At 36.9% G+C, this 18821-nt stretch overlaps 10 protein-coding genes and 1 pseudogene across 11 annotated transcripts; 7 read left to right on the top strand and 4 right to left on the bottom strand.

Moving 5' to 3' along the window:
* Positions 1 to 109: 109 nt before the first annotated feature.
* LOC104720051 (aspartate--tRNA ligase 1, cytoplasmic-like) lies at positions 110 to 3275 on the bottom strand. Its single transcript, XM_010438020.3, has 10 exons — positions 2317 to 3275; positions 2115 to 2225; positions 1843 to 1980; positions 1414 to 1704; positions 1224 to 1334; positions 1084 to 1137; positions 906 to 985; positions 663 to 778; positions 468 to 582; positions 110 to 365 (listed from the first exon to the last, which is right to left on the bottom strand). Exons 1-10 carry the CDS (start codon positions 3043 to 3045, stop codon positions 137 to 139), a joined length of 1974 nt encoding a protein of 657 aa, XP_010436322.1. The 5' UTR covers positions 3046 to 3275; the 3' UTR covers positions 110 to 136.
* A 699-nt stretch (positions 3276 to 3974) lies between these two features.
* LOC104717128 (uncharacterized) lies at positions 3975 to 5885 on the top strand. The gene is made up of 4 exons (XM_010434660.3): positions 3975 to 4844; positions 5013 to 5083; positions 5173 to 5524; positions 5630 to 5885. Exons 1-4 carry the CDS (start codon positions 4785 to 4787, stop codon positions 5831 to 5833), a joined length of 687 nt encoding a protein of 228 aa, XP_010432962.1. The 5' UTR covers positions 3975 to 4784; the 3' UTR covers positions 5834 to 5885.
* A 293-nt stretch (positions 5886 to 6178) lies between these two features.
* On the top strand, positions 6179 to 7612 carry LOC104717127 (putative F-box/LRR-repeat protein 19). The gene is made up of 2 exons (XM_010434659.2): positions 6179 to 6665; positions 6779 to 7612. The coding sequence occupies exons 1-2, from the start codon at positions 6301 to 6303 to the stop codon at positions 7317 to 7319; spliced, it is 906 nt and encodes a 301-aa protein (XP_010432961.1). The 5' UTR covers positions 6179 to 6300; the 3' UTR covers positions 7320 to 7612.
* A 637-nt stretch (positions 7613 to 8249) lies between these two features.
* On the top strand, positions 8250 to 9706 carry LOC104720049 (putative F-box/LRR-repeat protein 19; annotated as a pseudogene). Its single transcript, XR_015568318.1, has 2 exons — positions 8250 to 8746; positions 8897 to 9706. The product of XR_015568318.1 is annotated as a putative F-box/LRR-repeat protein 19 (transcript).
* A 183-nt stretch (positions 9707 to 9889) lies between these two features.
* Positions 9890 to 10647, top strand: LOC109127028 (PMP3 family protein At4g30650). Its single transcript, XM_019231129.2, has 2 exons — positions 9890 to 10273; positions 10384 to 10647. The coding sequence occupies exons 1-2, from the start codon at positions 10184 to 10186 to the stop codon at positions 10513 to 10515; spliced, it is 222 nt and encodes a 73-aa protein (XP_019086674.1). The 5' UTR covers positions 9890 to 10183; the 3' UTR covers positions 10516 to 10647.
* Positions 10648 to 11185: 538 nt separating this feature from the next.
* On the top strand, positions 11186 to 11894 carry LOC104717126 (PMP3 family protein At4g30660). The gene is made up of 2 exons (XM_010434658.3): positions 11186 to 11391; positions 11603 to 11894. Exons 1-2 carry the CDS (start codon positions 11302 to 11304, stop codon positions 11735 to 11737), a joined length of 225 nt encoding a protein of 74 aa, XP_010432960.1. The 5' UTR covers positions 11186 to 11301; the 3' UTR covers positions 11738 to 11894.
* Positions 11895 to 12543: 649 nt separating this feature from the next.
* Positions 12544 to 13135, bottom strand: LOC147935795 (uncharacterized). Its single transcript, XM_087468889.1, has 2 exons — positions 12902 to 13135; positions 12544 to 12806 (listed from the first exon to the last, which is right to left on the bottom strand). The coding sequence occupies exons 1-2, from the start codon at positions 13014 to 13016 to the stop codon at positions 12601 to 12603; spliced, it is 321 nt and encodes a 106-aa protein (XP_087325015.1). The 5' UTR covers positions 13017 to 13135; the 3' UTR covers positions 12544 to 12600.
* A 1172-nt stretch (positions 13136 to 14307) lies between these two features.
* On the top strand, positions 14308 to 15685 carry LOC104720048 (eukaryotic translation initiation factor 3 subunit G-like). Its single transcript, XM_087468888.1, has 2 exons — positions 14308 to 14700; positions 15076 to 15685. Exons 1-2 carry the CDS (start codon positions 14320 to 14322, stop codon positions 15136 to 15138), a joined length of 444 nt encoding a protein of 147 aa, XP_087325014.1. The 5' UTR covers positions 14308 to 14319; the 3' UTR covers positions 15139 to 15685.
* LOC147935794 (uncharacterized) lies at positions 15282 to 15593 on the top strand. Its single transcript, XM_087470289.1, has one exon. The coding sequence runs from the start codon at positions 15282 to 15284 to the stop codon at positions 15591 to 15593; it is 312 nt and encodes a 103-aa protein (XP_087326415.1).
* An 887-nt stretch (positions 15686 to 16572) lies between the features above and the next one.
* Positions 16573 to 17179, bottom strand: LOC104717123 (uncharacterized). Its single transcript, XM_010434654.2, has one exon. The coding sequence runs from the start codon at positions 17111 to 17113 to the stop codon at positions 16754 to 16756; it is 360 nt and encodes a 119-aa protein (XP_010432956.1). The 5' UTR covers positions 17114 to 17179; the 3' UTR covers positions 16573 to 16753.
* Positions 17180 to 18212: 1033 nt separating this feature from the next.
* On the bottom strand, positions 18213 to 18752 carry LOC104717124 (uncharacterized). The gene has a single exon (XM_010434655.3). The coding sequence runs from the start codon at positions 18688 to 18690 to the stop codon at positions 18373 to 18375; it is 318 nt and encodes a 105-aa protein (XP_010432957.1). The 5' UTR covers positions 18691 to 18752; the 3' UTR covers positions 18213 to 18372.
* Between the last annotated feature and the right edge of the window lie 69 nt (positions 18753 to 18821).

Genomic DNA, 18821 nt, shown 5'->3' with positions numbered 1-18821 from the left:
CTAACCAATAATATAACGCCACGTCGACATTCTTAAGGGTCCTTTGATTGTGTTTATGACTGACTTGGTCGGTCTTTGATTTGATCAAAGAAGAGAAATTTGGATTCCATGGCAACGAAAAAAGAATTTGATTTTTCTATTTATGAGTAGTGTATTTATAAATTCTACAGAATGAATTAAACCAATATATGATTAAAAAATAAAATGGTAATAGCATTGTTGTTTTGGTTATGTATAATTTAGGTGCAAGTCTATGAGGGTCACGAGGGAAGAGGGATGTTTTACGGATGTTGTCCAGTCCACAGAAGAGCATGACCACTCGCTCCAGCCCCATTCCGAATCCACCATGTGGAGGTGCACCGTACCTGTCAACCATGCATGTTAATTGTTTAGTGAACAACCTATGATAATCAATTTCTAGGAACTTTTAAGTACTATCTAATGGTCCGGGTTTGAATTTTTTTTACCTGAACGAATCGATGTATGTGGATATTGTCTCAACATTAATGCCACATTCTCTTGCACGTTTCTCCAACATTTCTGGGTCATGGATACGTTGTCCTCCTGATATGATCTCCTCGCCTAGTACAAATTAAACCGCATACAAATTTAGTCAACATATATAGTTGGTGGGAAGAAACATATAACTCAAAAATGCATACCTCTCAAGAAGACATCAAAGGATTTGCTGTAACGAGGATCATCTTCACAGGGCATTGTGTAGAATGGCCTAACCGCGAGTGGAAAGCGATACAGTATGTAAAAGTCTGTGTTGTACCTATATTGAAAACAAGAGCATCATATATAGTGTTAGAGCAAGTTTGCAATTGCGATATACGAAATTTAAGCATCACATCTTTGTGAATTAAGAATATAAGAAAAAAAAAAAGTGGTGGATTAATTACTTTTCCCGAATGAGCTGGCCAAGTCTTCTCTCAGATTCTGTGTTTAAATCTCCAAAAGGATCAATCTCCACACCAGCTTCCTGTCAACACATGACGATTACCAAATTTTATTGATATAGTCCATTCGCATAACTCCTTCAAGTATAGGTTAGATGCAAAATAAAGTCAATGATCATACCTTGAGTATTTGAATCCCTTCTTCAAACGTTAACCTCAATGTTTTCTCATGAAACTGCATTTTAGTGCCAATTATCAGAATTCAATAAAATACAAAAACTCAGTAATTCTAAATATTCAATAAATTGCTCATATTGTTACCTTCAAAGGTTCAAATGGGTATTGCTTTCTGACAGTTTCCAGTTCCTTAGAGAACATCTCGTTTATCTTAGTGAATGTAGGCAGAAATAAGTGGTCCACCTGGTCCATTAACTGCAGAAAAAGCAGTGATAGCATATAAGTTAATTGAAATTGAGAGGAAATCATATAGTATATAAGAGCACAAACTTACTTCGGTATAGTCTCTTTGAATCCCCATCTCCACATCAACACCAGTGAATTCACACAGGTGTCTATGACTGAACGAGTCTTCAGCCCTGAAAACAGGACCAATCACAAAGACGCGTGGAAAGTCAGCACATATTGCCATCTGCTTATAAAGCTGAGGAGACTGAGCCAAACAAGCAGGCTTCCCTTTGTAGTCAAAGCGAAATACAGCAGAACCTCCTTCACTACTACCACCCAAAATTCTCGGTGTGTTGATATCTATAAAACCTTTGGATGATAGCAGCTCCGCGAACGTCTACAAAATAGTTAGCTATGTATTAGCTAAGCAGCATAGAACATATCTAGAGTACTAATACTTTACCTACCAAACTAGCATTAACAAATGATCAATCATGTTGCATAGCAAATCCTTTAGCAGAGATAAAGAGCTTACATATTTGAAACGGCACGTTAAGGTGAAGATTGCTTGATTTGCTGGTGTTCGGAGGTCAAGAACCCTATTATTCAAACGTGTGTCCTGAAGGATACGAACATATCGTTTGCGGCGCCCGGTGGTACGCTTAGCCGCATCCTGTAATAAACATTGAAACAAACAGCTCTTATCAACATATAAAAAGCCATAGAAACATTAGCAGAACCACTAGTTATCAGAATTCACATCACTACTGTAGTGCAAGTTCCAACAAATCTTAAACATTATTCTACCTTTTCGGATTTTTCGATATCCGCTTCGCTTCTGGCAGCATCCTCCGGAATGAGTGGTAACTTTGGCAAGGATCTGCTGAGGCAGTAAACTTTTCTCACTTGAATTTCAACCTGCAATTATAACACAGAATTAATGACTTTTTTATGTCACATTAATAGATCAAAACGAATTCGGAGGAGAAGAAAATTAAAAGAAAGCAACCTGCTGCTGTGTGGCTCCGGTCACGGGATCCTTGGGGAGAGAGACAACACCAATAACCTCAACAATGGATTCATCACTCAGCTCTTTGAGAAAATTAATCATGTTGGCGCTTACTTTGGTCTCCTCCGATTTTTTGGCCACGCACTGCACCGTGAATCCACTTTGCCTCAAGATCACAAACATTCCTGAGCGAACAGTGTGAACTCGGCCTCTGATCAGAACCTCTGATCCCACCATCTCTCCCACCAAATCGCTAACATCGGTCCACTCCTTTCCTTCAACAGCCTTTCTCCACGTTTCTGCTTTCGGATCGGGTAACCCGCTAAGAATCACGTCGCCGTAGTTACTGGAGTACTCGTCATCTTCGAGAGACATTGAAGTTGCGTTACGGGAGGATTCTTCTTCTTGTTGTTCCTTCTTGCGGCGCAACTTCTCTAGCTTCGCCGCTTCTTTCTTTGCTGCTTTCTTGCTCATCTTCTCTCCAGATTCCTCCGGGGGAGTCGTCTCTGGCTCCAAAGTCATGATGACGCTCTCCTCCTCTGTTTTCCTCTGCCTCTCCTTGGTGATCGCGGCTGTAACAGCAGTGACGATCTCCTTCTCCGCCGTGTCTTTGATCAGAAAGTTGCTTTTTTGCCCAATAAAGTCAAGGAGTTCATCCAGAGCCCCTAGTGGATTTGAAGGATTAAAACTTGTTGCAAACGGCAACGTCGAGGGTCTCTCTTCTTCCATCTCAGAGATAGTCGTCAATGGTTTTCGTTTAGCTTTTAGGGTTTTGCGGTAGTCAGTGATTAAACTCAGAAACGTTGTCAATAGGGGAAAATATTAGTATAATTTTTGTGGAGAAGAAACAGAGCTTAAAACCCTTTTAAACTTGTACTATTAGGTTAAGAGGGCTCTGATTTCTAATTTCCTTATTCTTTTTTTTTTTGTAGAAGATATAATTTTGTAATAATCCACGTAATTTCTTTATTCAAGTTTGATTTCCTATTTATCATTGAATTTAATATGGAAAATTGCTACTATTAAATTTAGATTATAGTATCCTACAACATTAATGTGGATTATTTACAAAAATAAAGATTTTTCATTAATTTCTTGGGTACATATATAAAAATTTGTTTGTAGAAAAGCTCAAGGAAATATTTTTACACAAAAATAAATTTAACAAATCACTGGTACAACTTTATCAAACATGTATACAAGAAATAATTAGTCAATAAGTTTATTTTTACTTAGTTGTTTTTTTTAATAATAATAAATGTGTAAAATCACAAAAGAAATAGGATCATTTTAATAAAGTGATCAATATAATTAGTTAAATATCATCATATTTATAGCTACACAATAAACTTTCAAACTAAATGTATGAACAAAAACATGTACTCCAAATTAATAGAAAAATATTAGTCCAGAAAATCTTTAACCAATTTTGTTTTTGTTGTTTTTGACTTCAAAATATAAAAGTAAGAAAACTAACCAATTTTCTCTAATAAATATTTTTTATTGACTATAATTGGAAAAAACGAAAAGAAAAGTTGATTAGAAAGGCTATAATGGTCATCTTCAATGATGGGTCCAAAAATAAGATGTGAAATATGCATCGGGCAACAAAATACACACATACATTATAATATAAAGAAGATAATATATATATACGCATACATATATATATATATACACACATGATACACACCAGACCAATCTCCATAGTTTCTTCTGCTCCTGTTTCACTGTTTGTCCAAAACCCAACTCTTATTTATTTGCTCTCTCTCTCTAGAGACCACCCCATATCTTTACAACCTCTCTCTACATAAATTTTTCAATTCTTACATAACATATCCAACCATGTCAACTCTCTTTTATCTCTTCAGTAACCCATATGTGCCTTTTTAATTCAAATCTCCTCTACCCAATTTATCAAATCCACCTCACAAAAGAAATGAACATAATGATAAACACAATACAATAAAGGAAGAACCTTTATTTGTTTACTTGGTCAGCATTTCAATGCTACTCTTCTGCAACCTCCAAAAGGGTACAAAAGTTAAAAAAAAAAAAAATAAAGTTTTGATTTTTTTCTTTCTCAATTCTTTCTTTCTCTTTTCCATCTTGATCACTAATCCTGGTGCTTTGTCTGGTCTGTCTCATAGACTTCTCTCACCAAAAGAAAAGAAATAAAAAGGAAAATCCAAATTTTTAATTTTTTTTGTTCAATTTTCGATTTTGTTGTTAATGGGCACCCAAAATCAATCAATCATGTGGTGGCTTCTTTGGGGTTTCTTTAAGTCTTTTGGTCAGAGAGATGGTTTCATACAAAGGAATAAGACCACCACCATTAAACCTAATCTCTTTGCCTTTCTCTCTTCCTTCTTCTCATCTCTCTCTCTCTTTTTCTTTTCTTCTTCTCGTTCTCGCTTGCTTGGTGTCTTTTCCAATCTGTGATTCCCAGTTTTCACTGAACAGATCCGATGAACTCCTCTGCTGGCAATGTCCGATTAACCCTTACGGAGGTTTTGGAGTTGGAAAAGGTAATTGATTTTTCTAGGGTTTTGATATGTTTTGATTTCCTCTGGATCTGCTGATCTGGGTGATCTGATGTTTTGTCATGAATTTGGGTTTGGATATTTGTTTCTAAGATACCAGAAGAACAAGTTTTGAAATTTGCTTCTTTGTTGTTGTTGATGTTGTTCTCTCAGGACTTGGAAGTCAAAAGAAGGAAACTGGAGATGGTGAAACAAAAACGATCGACTCTCAAGGCAGAAGTTAGGTAATAATAATCTCTGATCTTCTTATGGAATTTACGTGTTTTTTTTACATTCATTGGCTTATTGAGTGTTTGATGGAATGAAACGATAGGTTCTTGAGACGTAGATACCAACACTTGAAGCAAGACCAAACTCTTGAAACGTCTCCAAAGATGTTGAGATTGTCAGACTCTGGTGGGGGTTTTGAGGTCCCAAGTGGTGAGAGAAAGAAGCACTCTAGTCTGAGAGCATCTGTCCCTTCTTTTGATTTGAAACAGAAGAATACAATTTGCAATGAGAAGGCAGCATTGGCTAAGGATGCAAGTTGTGACTTGGAAAAGAAGCTAAAAAGGAGCAGAGGAAAGGATATTTTGACAAATCCCGTTTCACTTCCTGACCTTAACGGAGAGGGGAACACTTCTGTCACCAACAAAGTCCCGGGCTTTGACCTTAACCAGATCTCGGTATAGCCAAACAACTCTTGTTATTTTAGGGTCTTCCTTTTTTGTTAAGAGTCTTGAGAACTTACTGAGCGTTATTTGTGGGTTTTGTTTGCGTTTTGGTTGCAGAGAGAAGAAGATGAGCGGGAAGTGAATGGTGAAAATATGGTAGCGGAAGCAATGAAGAATGCAATGCTTGATAACAGAATCAGTGATCTACATGACAACAAGAGAAAGTTACCGATTTGCGGAGATGTGGAGAAAGAGTTACATAGAGCAGTAAAAAGGAAAGTCACATGGCAAGATCCAGTGGCTTTAACTTTAAGTGTTTAAGGTTCTTAGTATGTAAGTAGGATTTGATATAATAAGATAGTATTTGATCTAATGATATAACCCAATGTGCAGATATGCTTTACAAGTATATATATATAGATTATATAAGGTTTGGTTTGATCCATATGCCAACCTAGGAAAACATATGAACAAACTCTTGTCATAAGTGACAACATTAGCCTTTTAATCCAATTTGATGATTACAGAATCGCATGTGTTGTTGGCTCTTCTTACTCATTCTCTTCATCGAAGTAATTAGCCATGATTAACTTCAAAGCTCAATTGATCCGGTTGAATATTAAAACTGGGATGGTTACTGATGACCCAATAGCTAAAATTGAAAAGCTCTGTTTTGTAGGAGTAAGCTGAAAAGTCTCTACATTTTTGTTTCCGTCAACTCTATAAAGTCTAAACATTTGAAGTTTATTCGTGTACTCTCACACGACGAAAACGTCCATTTCAATCTAATGGAAGTCAACGACGGCCAAGGAAAGGTGGAGATGGGTTCAGGACTCTGTCCTGACTGGTCTGAGATGACTCGGGAATGCCTTCTCGACATCTTCTCACGGCTGAGCCATGAACAGAGATGGATCGGACCGATGCTGGTCAGCAAGAGCTGGATGAACGCATGCTTTGATCCATCACTCAACACCATCTTTGATCTCGAAACTCGGTTTTTATCGTTCCCGGAGTCGATCAACTGGTGGACTCCAGAGTTTGAGGATAAAGTCGATTCTTTTTTACGATCTGTTGTTGATCGGAGCCAAGGTGGACTCACAGAGATTCGTGTCAGGCACTGTACTGATCGCTCTCTTTCTTACGCCGCTCAGAGGTACGCATCACTGCGTAATATTTTCCTGATCAGAGAAGGTATCAACAATGTAGGAAACTCGTTCCTAATCGTTTAGATGTCAATATGTCATGTGAATTCCATTTGCATTGCAGGTGCCCTAAACTCGAGGTACTTTGTATCAAGAGCTGCCCAAATGTTACAGATGAATCGATGGAGAAGATAGCCGTAAACTGTTTAAATCTTAAAGAACTTGATATGAGCTACTCTTACGGTATAACTCACGAGTCTTTCATCATGTTGGGGAGCAACTGCCAAAATCTGAAGATTCTCAAACGGAATTTGTTGCCCCGGTTAGGTCCTGATCTGCCTACACTTGTCGCGCCACTAGACTATCTGGCTACGTTTCCTAGATACGGCAATATAGAGGCTAAAATAATTGGGAGATACATGCCACAGCTCAAGCATTTAGAGATTCAATACTCCACTTTGACTGCTAGAGGTCTTGACTCGATTTGTAAGGGATGTTCGAATCTAGAGTACCTGGACTTAAGCGGATGTATATCCTTGAACAAAAGGGATATAACCACATGTACCTCGAGCTTGAAGAATTTGAGGGAGATCTATAAGCCGGACTTCATTCCTTCCTTTGCTATTTTACGCCTTTCAAGACCGGGTAATCCAAGAGAAGAATGAATGGTGATGAGTGTTTATTCAGACGCATGTTTTGATCAACTTGTTAACCGGTTTTGATGCTCTGTTTCCTCTATGACATATTTACTTTGTTCTTATCTATCTGTGTGTTTGAATAGTTAACATAGTGTGAAACTGAAACCCGTTCTCCTTTATCGCCTTGTCTCTAAATTCCCCATCTTTAATTTTTTTTTTGTGTTTGTGTAAAATGTGTAAACATTAAAATACCTTTGTAGTACATTACGGTCGTCTTTGCTTTGAATTTTAGTGTCAAGTGAATACACATTTGAGGAAAATGGGCTAAATAAATGTAGTTATTCAACGAAGAATACTAACTTACGTTTTCATCGTCAGTAGCTTTATAGCTTGCCATCTAAGCAACACCATCATCCACTAATCAGTATCTTGATATTGGAAAGACGATGTTGAAAGCACAATCCGGTCCCAGATCTAACTGAAGACAGGCCTTTCTACGTCCACATAGTCACGTGATCCTTGAACCATATTAGGGGCGAGTCAGAGTAATAATATAATCCAAAAATGTGTGATCTGGTTTGTTGTTAAGTTGAGAAGAAAATATCTAAAGGAAGTGGGGGCAAGGTAATGATTTAACCCAATGTGCACATATGCTTTACAAGTATATATATAGATTATATAAGGTTTGGTTTGATCCATTTGCCCAAACATAGGAAAACATATGAACAACTCTTGTCATAAGTGACAACGTTATCCTTTTAATCCAATTTGATGATTACAGAATCGCATGTGTTGTTGGCTCTTCTTACTCATTCTCATCATCGAAGTCGGGGAGCAGAAACGTTTGGCTCAAACACCAAACCTAAACATTAGCCATGATTAACTTTCAAAGCTCAATTGATTCGACTGAATATTGAAACTGGAGAGGGTATTGATGACCCAGTAAAGAAAACAAGAAGCTAAAATTGAAAAGCTCTGCTTTGTATGAGTAAGCTGAAAAAGTCTCAACATTTTTGTTTCCGTCAACTCTATAAAGTCTAAACCTTTTTGTTCGTGTACTCACACGACGAATACGTCCATTTCAATCTAATGGAAGTCAACGATGGTGAAGGAAAGGTGGAGATGGGTTCAAGACTCAGCCCTGACTGGTCTGAGATGACTCGGGAATGCCTTCTCGACATCTTCTCACGGCTGAGCCATGAACAGAGATGGATCGGACCGATGCTGGTCAGCAAGAGCTGGATGAACGCATGCTTTGATCCATCACTCAACACCATCTTCGATCTGGAAACCCGGTTTTTATCGTTCCCGGAGTCGATCAACTGGTGGACTCCAGAGTTTGAGGATAAAGTCGATTCCTTTTTCCAATCTGTTGTTGATCGGAGCCAAGGTGGACTCACAGAAATTCGTGTCAGGCACTGTACAGATCGCTCTCTATCTTACGCCGCTGAGAGGTACGCATCTCTGGCCTGACTTGCTTTGCTTGATTCCATGGAGCTAGGTTGATCCTAAGATTTCAATATTAATTGTTGCTAAATCAAAGTGTTGTTTTCTTAGCTCATAATTCTTATACTACTTATCATTGACATTCCATTTGAATTAAGGTGTCCTAAACTTGAGGTACTTTGGATTAAGAGCTGCCCAAATGTTACAGATGCATCGATGATGAATATAGCCTCCAACTGTCGAAACCTTAAAGAAGTTGATATAAGCTACTCTTATGGTTTATCTCACGAGTCTCTGAGAATCTTGGGGAGGAACTGCAAGAGTCTCAAGACTCTTAAACGGAATCAATATCCCCGGCTTAATCCCTACCTGCCTACAGCTATCGCGCCACTCGACTATCTGGCTCGATATTCCAAATACGGGAATGCGGAGGCGGATATTATTGCGATACACATGCCTCAGCTCCAGCACCTGGAGTTTCGATACTCCACATTGACTGCTCAAGGTCTTGTCTCTGTTTGTGAAGGTTGTCAGGATCTAGAGTACATGGACTTATACGGGTGTATATACTTAAAAAGCGAGGAGATAACTACGTGTACCTCGAGCTTGAACAATTTGAAGGAGATCAATAAGCCTAATTTCATGTTCCCATGGCTATTCGACGCATGTCAAGACCGGGAAATCCCAGAAATGAATGAACTGGTGATGGACTGATGGGTTTATCAGACAGACACGTACGTACATCCACTTGTTGATCGGTTTCGATACTCTACTTCCTCTATGCTATATCCACTTCGTTTATCTATCTTTGAATACTTAATCAGTGTGAAAAACCTTCTTCTTTGTCTTGTCTCTAAATTCCCAATCTTAGTACCTTTGTAGTGTACATTTATGTTGGTCTTTACTTCAGGTCTGGATTTTAGTGTTCAATGTGTTAAGTAAATGTAATAATTCCGTTTTCATCGTCAGTAGCTTTATAACTTGCCATCTAAGCAACACCAACATCGACTAATCACTAATCAGTGTCTTAATATCGGTACGACGATATTTAAACAGAGCCCGGTCCCAGATTTAACTGAAGACAGGCGGCCTTTCTAAGCCCACGTATTCACGTGATGCTTTAACTAGAGTAATAATACAATCCAAAATGTGATGTGGTGTTTTTGAGAAGAAAATATCTAAAGAAAGGTGGGGGCAAGGTAAGGTAAAATAACATAATACGAGATGTCGGCAAGTAAGATAGACTGTACGATTTAAATACCGGTTAAACGAACGGTGCAGATCTCGTAGTTGACTTCATAGCGCCAAAAATAAAAGCCGTGGATTGCTCTGCTTAACTGGATCTCTGTGCCGACTACTTTTTAGTCTTTTAGTGTTTACTCTTCTCCACTACTTCGTTTTAAGATCACATCCGAGTTTCTTCTTCTTCTCACCTCTAAGAAAAAATGGCGAGCAACATGGAAGTTTTCTGCGAGATCTTGATCGCGATCCTTCTTCCACCTCTTGGAGTTTGCCTCAAGCGTGGATGTTGCACTGTAAGTTTCTCTTCCGAGATCGTCAAATCTCAGTTCTTGGAAACCGAATCTTGAATCTTGAATTTTTAGGTTTTATAAAATACTGACTCTGATTCTCTTTGTTTTTGCAGTTGGAGTTCTTGATTTGCTTGGTGCTGACTCTCTTAGGATACATTCCAGGGATAATCTATGCACTTTACGTGATCGTGTTTCAAAACCGTGAAGGCAATCATGAACTCGGAGCTCCACTCAACTCAGCTTGATTTCTCCTTTTTTTGGTTCATTTACTTGGATCAATATGTTGTTGTAACTGTTTACTGATTATCATGTACCCTAATAAGTTGCTTCGCAATTTTATGTATTGAAGATTTTAAGTATATTCTGTGTTGTTGATACATCGGCTATCTATTTGATGTATAACTTCTTGTTGGCTCCAGCAAATCAGGTACTAACTCTGCTAGTGCTAACTGCTAAGTGCTAATGTATCAGATTCTTTGCCAAGATTTGTACTGCCGGAGTTTATTCTGGATTGTATCTCATTTTTCGTGTGATGATTTCAACATTATGGTATAAGATTATGCTGGAGAAAATATAGATTTATTTTTTTAGACTACTTTGAGCAAGTGGTTATGATCAATTTACTACGTTTATGGTCCCGGATTTAACTAAAATAGACAGGCCTTACTAGGCCCATATAGTCACGTGGACGAGTCAGAGACCAAAAAAATATCTAAAAATGATCTGGTGTGTTAAGTTGCACCGTAATAACGTACGTGTTCGGTGTTAGTGATGCACGAGATGTAAATTTGAAGCCGTACGATTTAAATATCGAAAAATGTGTACGGTGCAGATCTCGTGGTTGACTTCGTAGCGGTAACCAAAGTAAACAAAAACGTGGCTTACTCTTGATTAGTACTATGTGACAGCAAGTCTCTAGTGTTTTGTCTTTTCTCAAGGCTTCTTCTTCTCCATTAGATTTTTTCTTTTTCATTACAAAGAAGATATAAAAAAATCTTAAGAGCTTTCTTCTTCTCTCATCTCTGAAAAAAATGCCGAGCAACTGTGAGATTCTCTGCGAGATCTTAATCGCGGTCCTTCTTCCGCCTCTCGGAGTTTGCCTCAGGAAGGGCTGCTGCACTGTAAGTTCTCTCGCTCTATCAGATTATATGGCCGGTTTAGTCGGTTTAGTTCTCGGGTTTAACTTAACCTTGTATAGCTACAGTATATATATACGTTGTACAGCTCACATTGGATCTTTCGAACTCCTCAATATGAAGCTTCTCTGGAGTGGATCAGTTTATTTTTGATTTTGGTGGTTTCCTGAAATCTTTATACATTAATTTGTTGCAGGTGGAGTTCTTGATTTGTCTGGTTCTGACTATCTTAGGCTACGTCCCTGGGATAATATACGCGATTTACGTGATTGTGTTTCAGAACCGTGAAGAGTACTTTGATGAATACAGACGCCCTCTCTACTCCTCTTGATGTCTCTTTATCTGTTTGTTTCTTGAAACTGCTGCTTTGATTTGACTTGTTGTACCAATAAGTTGCTTTTGCAGTTTACTTATGTATTGAAAGGTTTGGAAAACAATTGTGTTGATCCCTTTTGGTGTAATGCAAGATTGATTGAAGGTTAACATTATATACTTGTTGGCTTCTGTGAGTTGTTTATCCTTAGGTTGAATGCTTATATAGTTGTGTTGATACACTATGTTGTCTCTTAGAATCATTGATACAATATGGAATCACTCTCTGCTTCTCTAGGCTTATACTCCAAGTGACATTTGTATATATATATATCGCCATATTATGGTAGATTTGGTTTTGTTAGAAACGTTAGATTTGTGTTACTTCGAGAGAGTGAATGATCTCCCAAAAAGATCATACTAAGATATCAGGAAACTAAATGTCCTTCTACCTTGTGAAACATCCAAACTTGCTTTGTACCATGAGACTGATGTATGTGGAGGAGATCAAGATGCCAAAGTTTAATCTCTTGTGTCTAATCGTTCCTTTAGCATGACAGGATTTTAATGAATTGATTGGTTTCAGATTGTGGAATTCATACTCACTGATTCAGCATGACTGATTTACAACTCAGAAACAGAACAAAGAAATTTACTAGGTAATGTGATTTTTTTAGTCAGCTGTTTCTGATTCCTCACTAAACAGTAAACATGCTCGGTACTTACTTCTTACTATGCACCTTTGATTACTTAGAATTGTATGGAACAGTTCAAAGTTGTCTTCAGCTTCCAATCTTTGCATCAAAAACATTATGCACATTGGAATATAAAACCCTTATATCTGATAAGACATTAAGATCTTACATTTTAAGATGTTACGTATTAGTAGAAGAAAAGGTGGACTAGAGATGCAATTGTTGCATGAAATAGTGCAAGTAAAGTAGATTTGGTCATGGAGGCCATGGATCTGTTCTTCTTTCCTTTAGGTATGTTCATATCACCTCCATAAACACCTTTTGCCCTGCTCGTCTGCGAAATTTCCTGAGCTATCGTGCTCGTGGTATCAGGTACTCTGACGACTGGTCTCTCTGCAACCAACAAAAAATAAAAAAGAAGAGTTAAAAAATATGATATATAGCTTTGCAAACAATGTTCTTTAGCAAACATTGAACCGACTAATTGCCTTTCTGGACTGCATAGACTGGTTTGTCTGAACAGCATTGAAGTTCTTCAGCAAAAGCAAAGGCGATGAAGCAAATGCTAATAATGAGCAACAATTCTCGATTGTATCTCTTCATGGCAGCTGATTGTGGAAGGTTATGCTGGAGAATATTGATTATTTTCTTTAGTTATTGTATGGAATTGATCAGTATTAGCCACTGAATATATAGGACTGTCTCTCTCAGAAAGAGAATTTGTGTGTGTGTGTGGGAATGCACTAAGACAACAGAGTAAGAACCTTAAGATAGAAGATTACAACTCAGAAACAGAACAAAGACTGAAGAATCTTATGGGGAAAAGAATCAACAACAGCCATTGTCGGGTAAAATTAGATTCCCACACCTGACCTGTTTTTCTTTCACTTTTCATACTTTCTCCAAATCAATGGAGATAACAATAACAAAATGTTTCTTTGATTCCTCTTCCACTCCAAGAAAGAAATAAAAAAGAATTGATTCTGTTTTGGTTTTTAATGGGGAGGAACATGTCCGTTGAGCAATGAACAATATTTCATTTGCTCTGGCTAACTCATTCACACTTGTGTTCGTCTCGTTAGATTAAAATAAATGTCGTCTTACATATTATCAGAATTTAATTATGTGACTTATGCCTAATACAAACAGAAAATAAAAGAGAGTAAATCTCTTTATGGAAAAAGAATATTGAATTTTGTAAAATTATATCTTGTAATGAAGATAAATCATCTAGAAAAGAAGAAGGAATTTGTATAGTTAAGTTTTCGGTACACCTAATCCACATGAAAAGGAACAATTGAAAATATTTAATAATGGGAAATATATAAACAAAAGTTTTAATTAAATAAATAAGTAGATATATACGTGTATATTATTTGTAATTCCGATTCCATTTAAAACTATGTTTGAGGTTTTTTTTTTACTATAAAGCAATTATTTCTCTCTCTCAGTGTTCAAGAAAGCGGTCTAAGCGGCCATATAGGCGCCGTCTAGGCGCTAGGCGCTCAGCAGACGCCTAGATGACCACCTAGCCCGCTTAAAATTACATACATTTTATTTTAATATTTATTTTTTGATTTTTAAATTACATATAATTAAATTATTATGTTTTATATCTATATACGTAATTATAAACATTTATATGTTGTTAATATAACTTAAATAAATGTATTTTTCTTACCGTTGTTTATAATTTATAAATTTTTTCTTTTTATAACATATATTTTAATATAATTATATATATATATATATATATATAATGTTTTATGTTGTAAACGCCTAAACCGCCTAAAAACCATTTAGGCCCCGACTAAGCGTTTAGGCGGTAGGCGTTGGGTCACCACCCAGATACCGTCTAGTGCTTTCTTGAACACTGCTCTCTCATTCAGAAACTAAACAATTAATCATGATCATCACAAAGGAAAGAATGATAGAGAAAACGAACAAGGTTCGATGGGGAGAGATAGAGGAAGACGATGAGAAGCTTGATTTCTTGCTTCCGCCGAAGCAAGTGATCGGGCCGGACAAGAATGGGTTAAAGAAACTTATAGAGTATAGGTTTACTGAAGAGAACAAGATGGCAAAGGTTACGACCACCATACGTGTCCGCAAGGATATCGTCAGGACATGTGTCCGCATGGGAGCTAAGTCTAAGCGGATCGCGGAGAGGCGCACCTGGGCTAAGTTCGGCGATGTTGTTCATGATGATGATGATGATACCGGTGGTAGCCGCCTCACTACGGTTTCAACGAGGAGATTCTTTTGGAACGCCCCAAGGCGTTGTCTGGTATGTTTTCTTTCTTCAGATGTCTACTGTTTTTGCATGTAGGGTTTATATCTGATCAACTGAAAACGATAACTTGTTACTTAGGGCTTTGACCAAACTATTTTGTTTAGGGTTTGTAACTGACGTTTACGGCTTTGGTAGGGTTATTTTAAGTGTTTTGTTTAAGCTTGTGCTTATTATGTATGTGTTCTAAGACCTGTAGGGTTTATATCTGATCAACTAAAAACGAATTTGCTTTATTAGCAGTTAACTTGCTACTGACGTTAAAGCTATGTATTAGTCACCAAAATATTAGTCATATATCCGAGTTTTTAGTTGCTTATAAACAAAGATCTTGGTTCTACTGTAAGTAACCTTTTTCTTTTGATATTTCAGGTACCAAAGCGGAAGAACCAAAGGCATCACCAGAGTTGGGTAAATCTGGTGCGGTCGTTATGATCTGCAGGAACTGTGGCAAGAAAGGTCAACACTGGACAGCGAGATGCCCTGAAAATAACCATTCCTCTAAAGATCAGACAGAAACATCGAAGTGGACTGCGCCAGCTCGCACAGGGAAGGCTGCTTCCTATGTCCCACCAAGCATGAGAGAAGGTGCAGAAAGAAGCAATGCTGTGTCAGACACGAGGACAAGGAACAACGAGAACTCTGTCCGTGTGAATAACTTGTCTGAAGACGCGCGTGAACCAGATTTGATGGATTTGTTCCGTTCATTTGGTGATGTGAGTCGAGTCCATGTGGCCATGGACAAGAAGACTGGAACGAGCAGAGGCTTCGGTTTTGTCAACTTTGTGAGTAGAGAAGACGCGCAGCGAGCAATTAACAAATTGAATGGTTATGGTTATGATAATCTTATCCTAAGTGTCGAATGGGCTACTCCTAGACCCACTAACTAGATATTTTGTCAGTTCCCTTCGCGGGTTTTTGGTTAAAAATTGACTTATTCTTGTTTTTTTTTCTTCTCTTGAAATTTAACATGTATATTTCTCTTTATTTTATTTATTTGTTTAATTTGCATAAATTGTTTGATACCTATCCATATCACACAAATAATATTTGTTTACTCTTTGCTTTCTTAAGCGTGGTTAACCACTTCAAACTAGCTCCCTGATTGTCCTATGAGGATATATATATATAGGTTGAAAATTTGATTTTTAAATATATCTATTTCTTCAATATTTAGCATTAAGTACAGAAAAAGAATATACTAAACATTTAATATATTAAGAATTATTCTCTCTGTCTCACAAAAATAGATGTTTAGAATTTTACACATATATTAAGACAAAGTAAGTATATGATTATTTTTATTTTCTGATGATTTTTTTATTTAATTTATGAGCATCTCATGATTTACTTTTCTAATATTTTTTCACTTTTCTACTTTGTTCTCTAGTGAAAAATTAACAAAAAAAAAAAAGAAAATAAAAGCATGTAAACATTTCGACCCATATACGTGAACCTTTCATATTCCTACCTTCTTGTTGATTCATTTTTGTTTTGAGAGAGAAACCAAGGATTAATAAGAAGAGGAAAAAATGAAATCGTAACTAATTCTTTTACTGATGACAAAAATAAATAGTGACGTTCAGTGGAATAGTATCGTCCTTTCAGTTTCTTTGTCCAAAAATACACTCCATACACGCTCTACAACATTAATAATTATTAAAACAAAAAATTATTAAAAATATTCAGAACATCAATAGACAAAAAAAATTCTAAAAAAATCTATTTTCGTGAGAGAGAGGGAGTAGTTTACAAGCTGTTTCCAGCTATATACCTAAAGGTTTGATGAAAAAGATTTTCTTAAATTATCGTACGTCCTATCAACCTATTGGAGAAATTTCAAATGATTTATTAGCATTCGATTACAAATCACAAACCCAAATCCAAACTATACACATCAATTAATAAATATTTTGTTTCAAATCATGTCACATAACTAGAAGGATTTAGAACAATAACAATATGAACAAAATAATTCACAAAAGAAAAAGAAGCTCGCAAGATACACACGATAGAATAGAAAGACAAAATTAAAAAGAAAAAGGTTAACCTAGAAGGCGAAGAATATCAGTAGAATAGAGCTCAAGACCGTGGAACCAAAACGCAATGCGATCGAGAGAGAAGGTCGACAAGTAGCCGACGATCCACCACCGCCACCATGGCCACTACTAGGGACACGACGGTGAGTACGACGACCACCACCACCAACACGAACTTTCCTCATGAAAAATCGAAGAGAGACGTCACGATGATCTACTGGATTGGAGTCACCGTGTTGTGCAAGCCTTCGTCCCCAAGTGGTCAGTACTTGAGGTAAGCTTTCCTGATTTTCAGATGAAATTGCAAAAGGCTGAGAGAGTAACAATAGGAATATAATCAATGAACAAGAAAAAGCCAGTGAAGTCCTCATTTGATCCAAAAGAAATTGGAGAAAGAAATCAGATAAATATGTGTTTATCTTACAATGAGAATTCTGTGTGCAACGAATTAGTATTTATATCTTAGACTTAGGGAATACAACTGTTATCGCATAAAATGAGTGACTTCTTCTTTGAATCGTGTCTATAATATAGTGTATTTAACTATAGTTATACTTACAATTACGAACGAAAAGTACCCCTCTTTTTTTTGTTTTTTTTTGCCAGCAGCAAAGAAAGTTTCCGAGAGTCAACACATAAGTACATAACAAAATAATAGGATACTAAGGTTTTGATCATAATCCTAGTGCTTTGCATAAATGTTAGTATTTGTCGTATTCTTATTTGAAACAGAATTGAGAATTTCCAAACATACGGCAAAAAGTGGCCGAACGGAATGGTGCCTAGTGGGTTTAGCTAGTATTCCATTAGTGACTAGATCTAGCTACTATCCTTCGCGGTCGTTGAAGAATCCACCAGCGCGATCTTTGTTCGATCATATTGACTGGAGATGTACGTAGTCGTAACAGAGGATGCTAGCATTTCCTCCGATCAATCGTAAGGAAGGAGACTCATCATCGATCGGCTTACTTCAATGTCTACATGTATAATTAATCAGCGAGCCTAGTTTACATAGTTTACTTTTTTTCCGACGAGTTCTGTTATGTAGTTTCCTTTTTGTTTTCTTTCCGATGGGACGAGGTTGAAGTTTGTTTCCTTTTTTTGATTGGATTAGAAAAAAAAAGTAATAATGACATTATTGAAAATTTTCATACCATATGTTCAAACCGTGTCCCCTAAGCTAGCTTCTACTGTTAAAACTAGAAGACCAGTAAAGGACATCAACAACATACTTTTTAACAAATGTTCGCTCTCATTAGCTTTGGTTTAATATGCATTTCAACTATAGATTTAATGAAAATATTATAATTTATCCTCTCTTTTTGTTTTTTTCTTTTCAATGTTGGCAATTTCTCTACTGTCTTTTCTCCTCCTTCATCACGATTCTTGAAGATAATCAGTTATTATTTATTAAATCAAAAAAAAAAAAAAATACCAACTGTGGAACCACAATATTAGACAACCACAACAAACAACTTAAGTCAAACTCAATCTTTGCCGGAAAACAATACAAATATAGTTTAAACTCATTCGCAAACACCAAGTCAAACAAACACGCAAACTCAAGCCATTTGACGAACAGAAGAAAAACAAATACAAGTCGCAAGCTATATTATCTTGGTGAAATAGATTAGAATGCAGCGAGCACTAAAACAAAGGAACTTACAACAGTAGATACGTAGGTAAATGGGTTAGAGAGAAGAGTTCGTGTGGCTGATGATTTGTCCTTCTTCTTCTTCTTGCTTTTGCTTTTGCTTTTCCTCACAAAAACTCGAAGGTGATCATGGTGTTGACCGTTAGACTCATACGCGTTCTCTCCATGTTCAACTAGTTTCCGACCCAAAGGAACGATCTTGCTTCCATAAGTCTCGCATGAAATAATGAGAGATTGAGAGAGTAACAATAAGGAGATGATCAAGAACCAACCAAGAAGAGAAGGAGTCCTCATCTTCTTTTTCAATTAAAATGAGTTGAAGAAAATAATATTTATCTTGTTTTTGAACTTGTGGGTGTGTGTGTAATTTATAGAATCATGGGGAAAGAGGGGTTCACTCTCTACTTCGTGCACACAACCAAAAA

The sequence above is a fragment of the Camelina sativa genome, chromosome 10, assembly GCF_030686135.1.
Source record: "Camelina sativa cultivar CO46 ecotype springtype chromosome 10, ASM3068613v1".
Classification (NCBI taxonomy): domain Eukaryota; kingdom Viridiplantae; phylum Streptophyta; class Magnoliopsida; order Brassicales; family Brassicaceae; genus Camelina; species Camelina sativa.
Note: the sequence above shows the minus strand (reverse complement) of the source record. Positions and strands in the feature narration are given on the sequence as shown.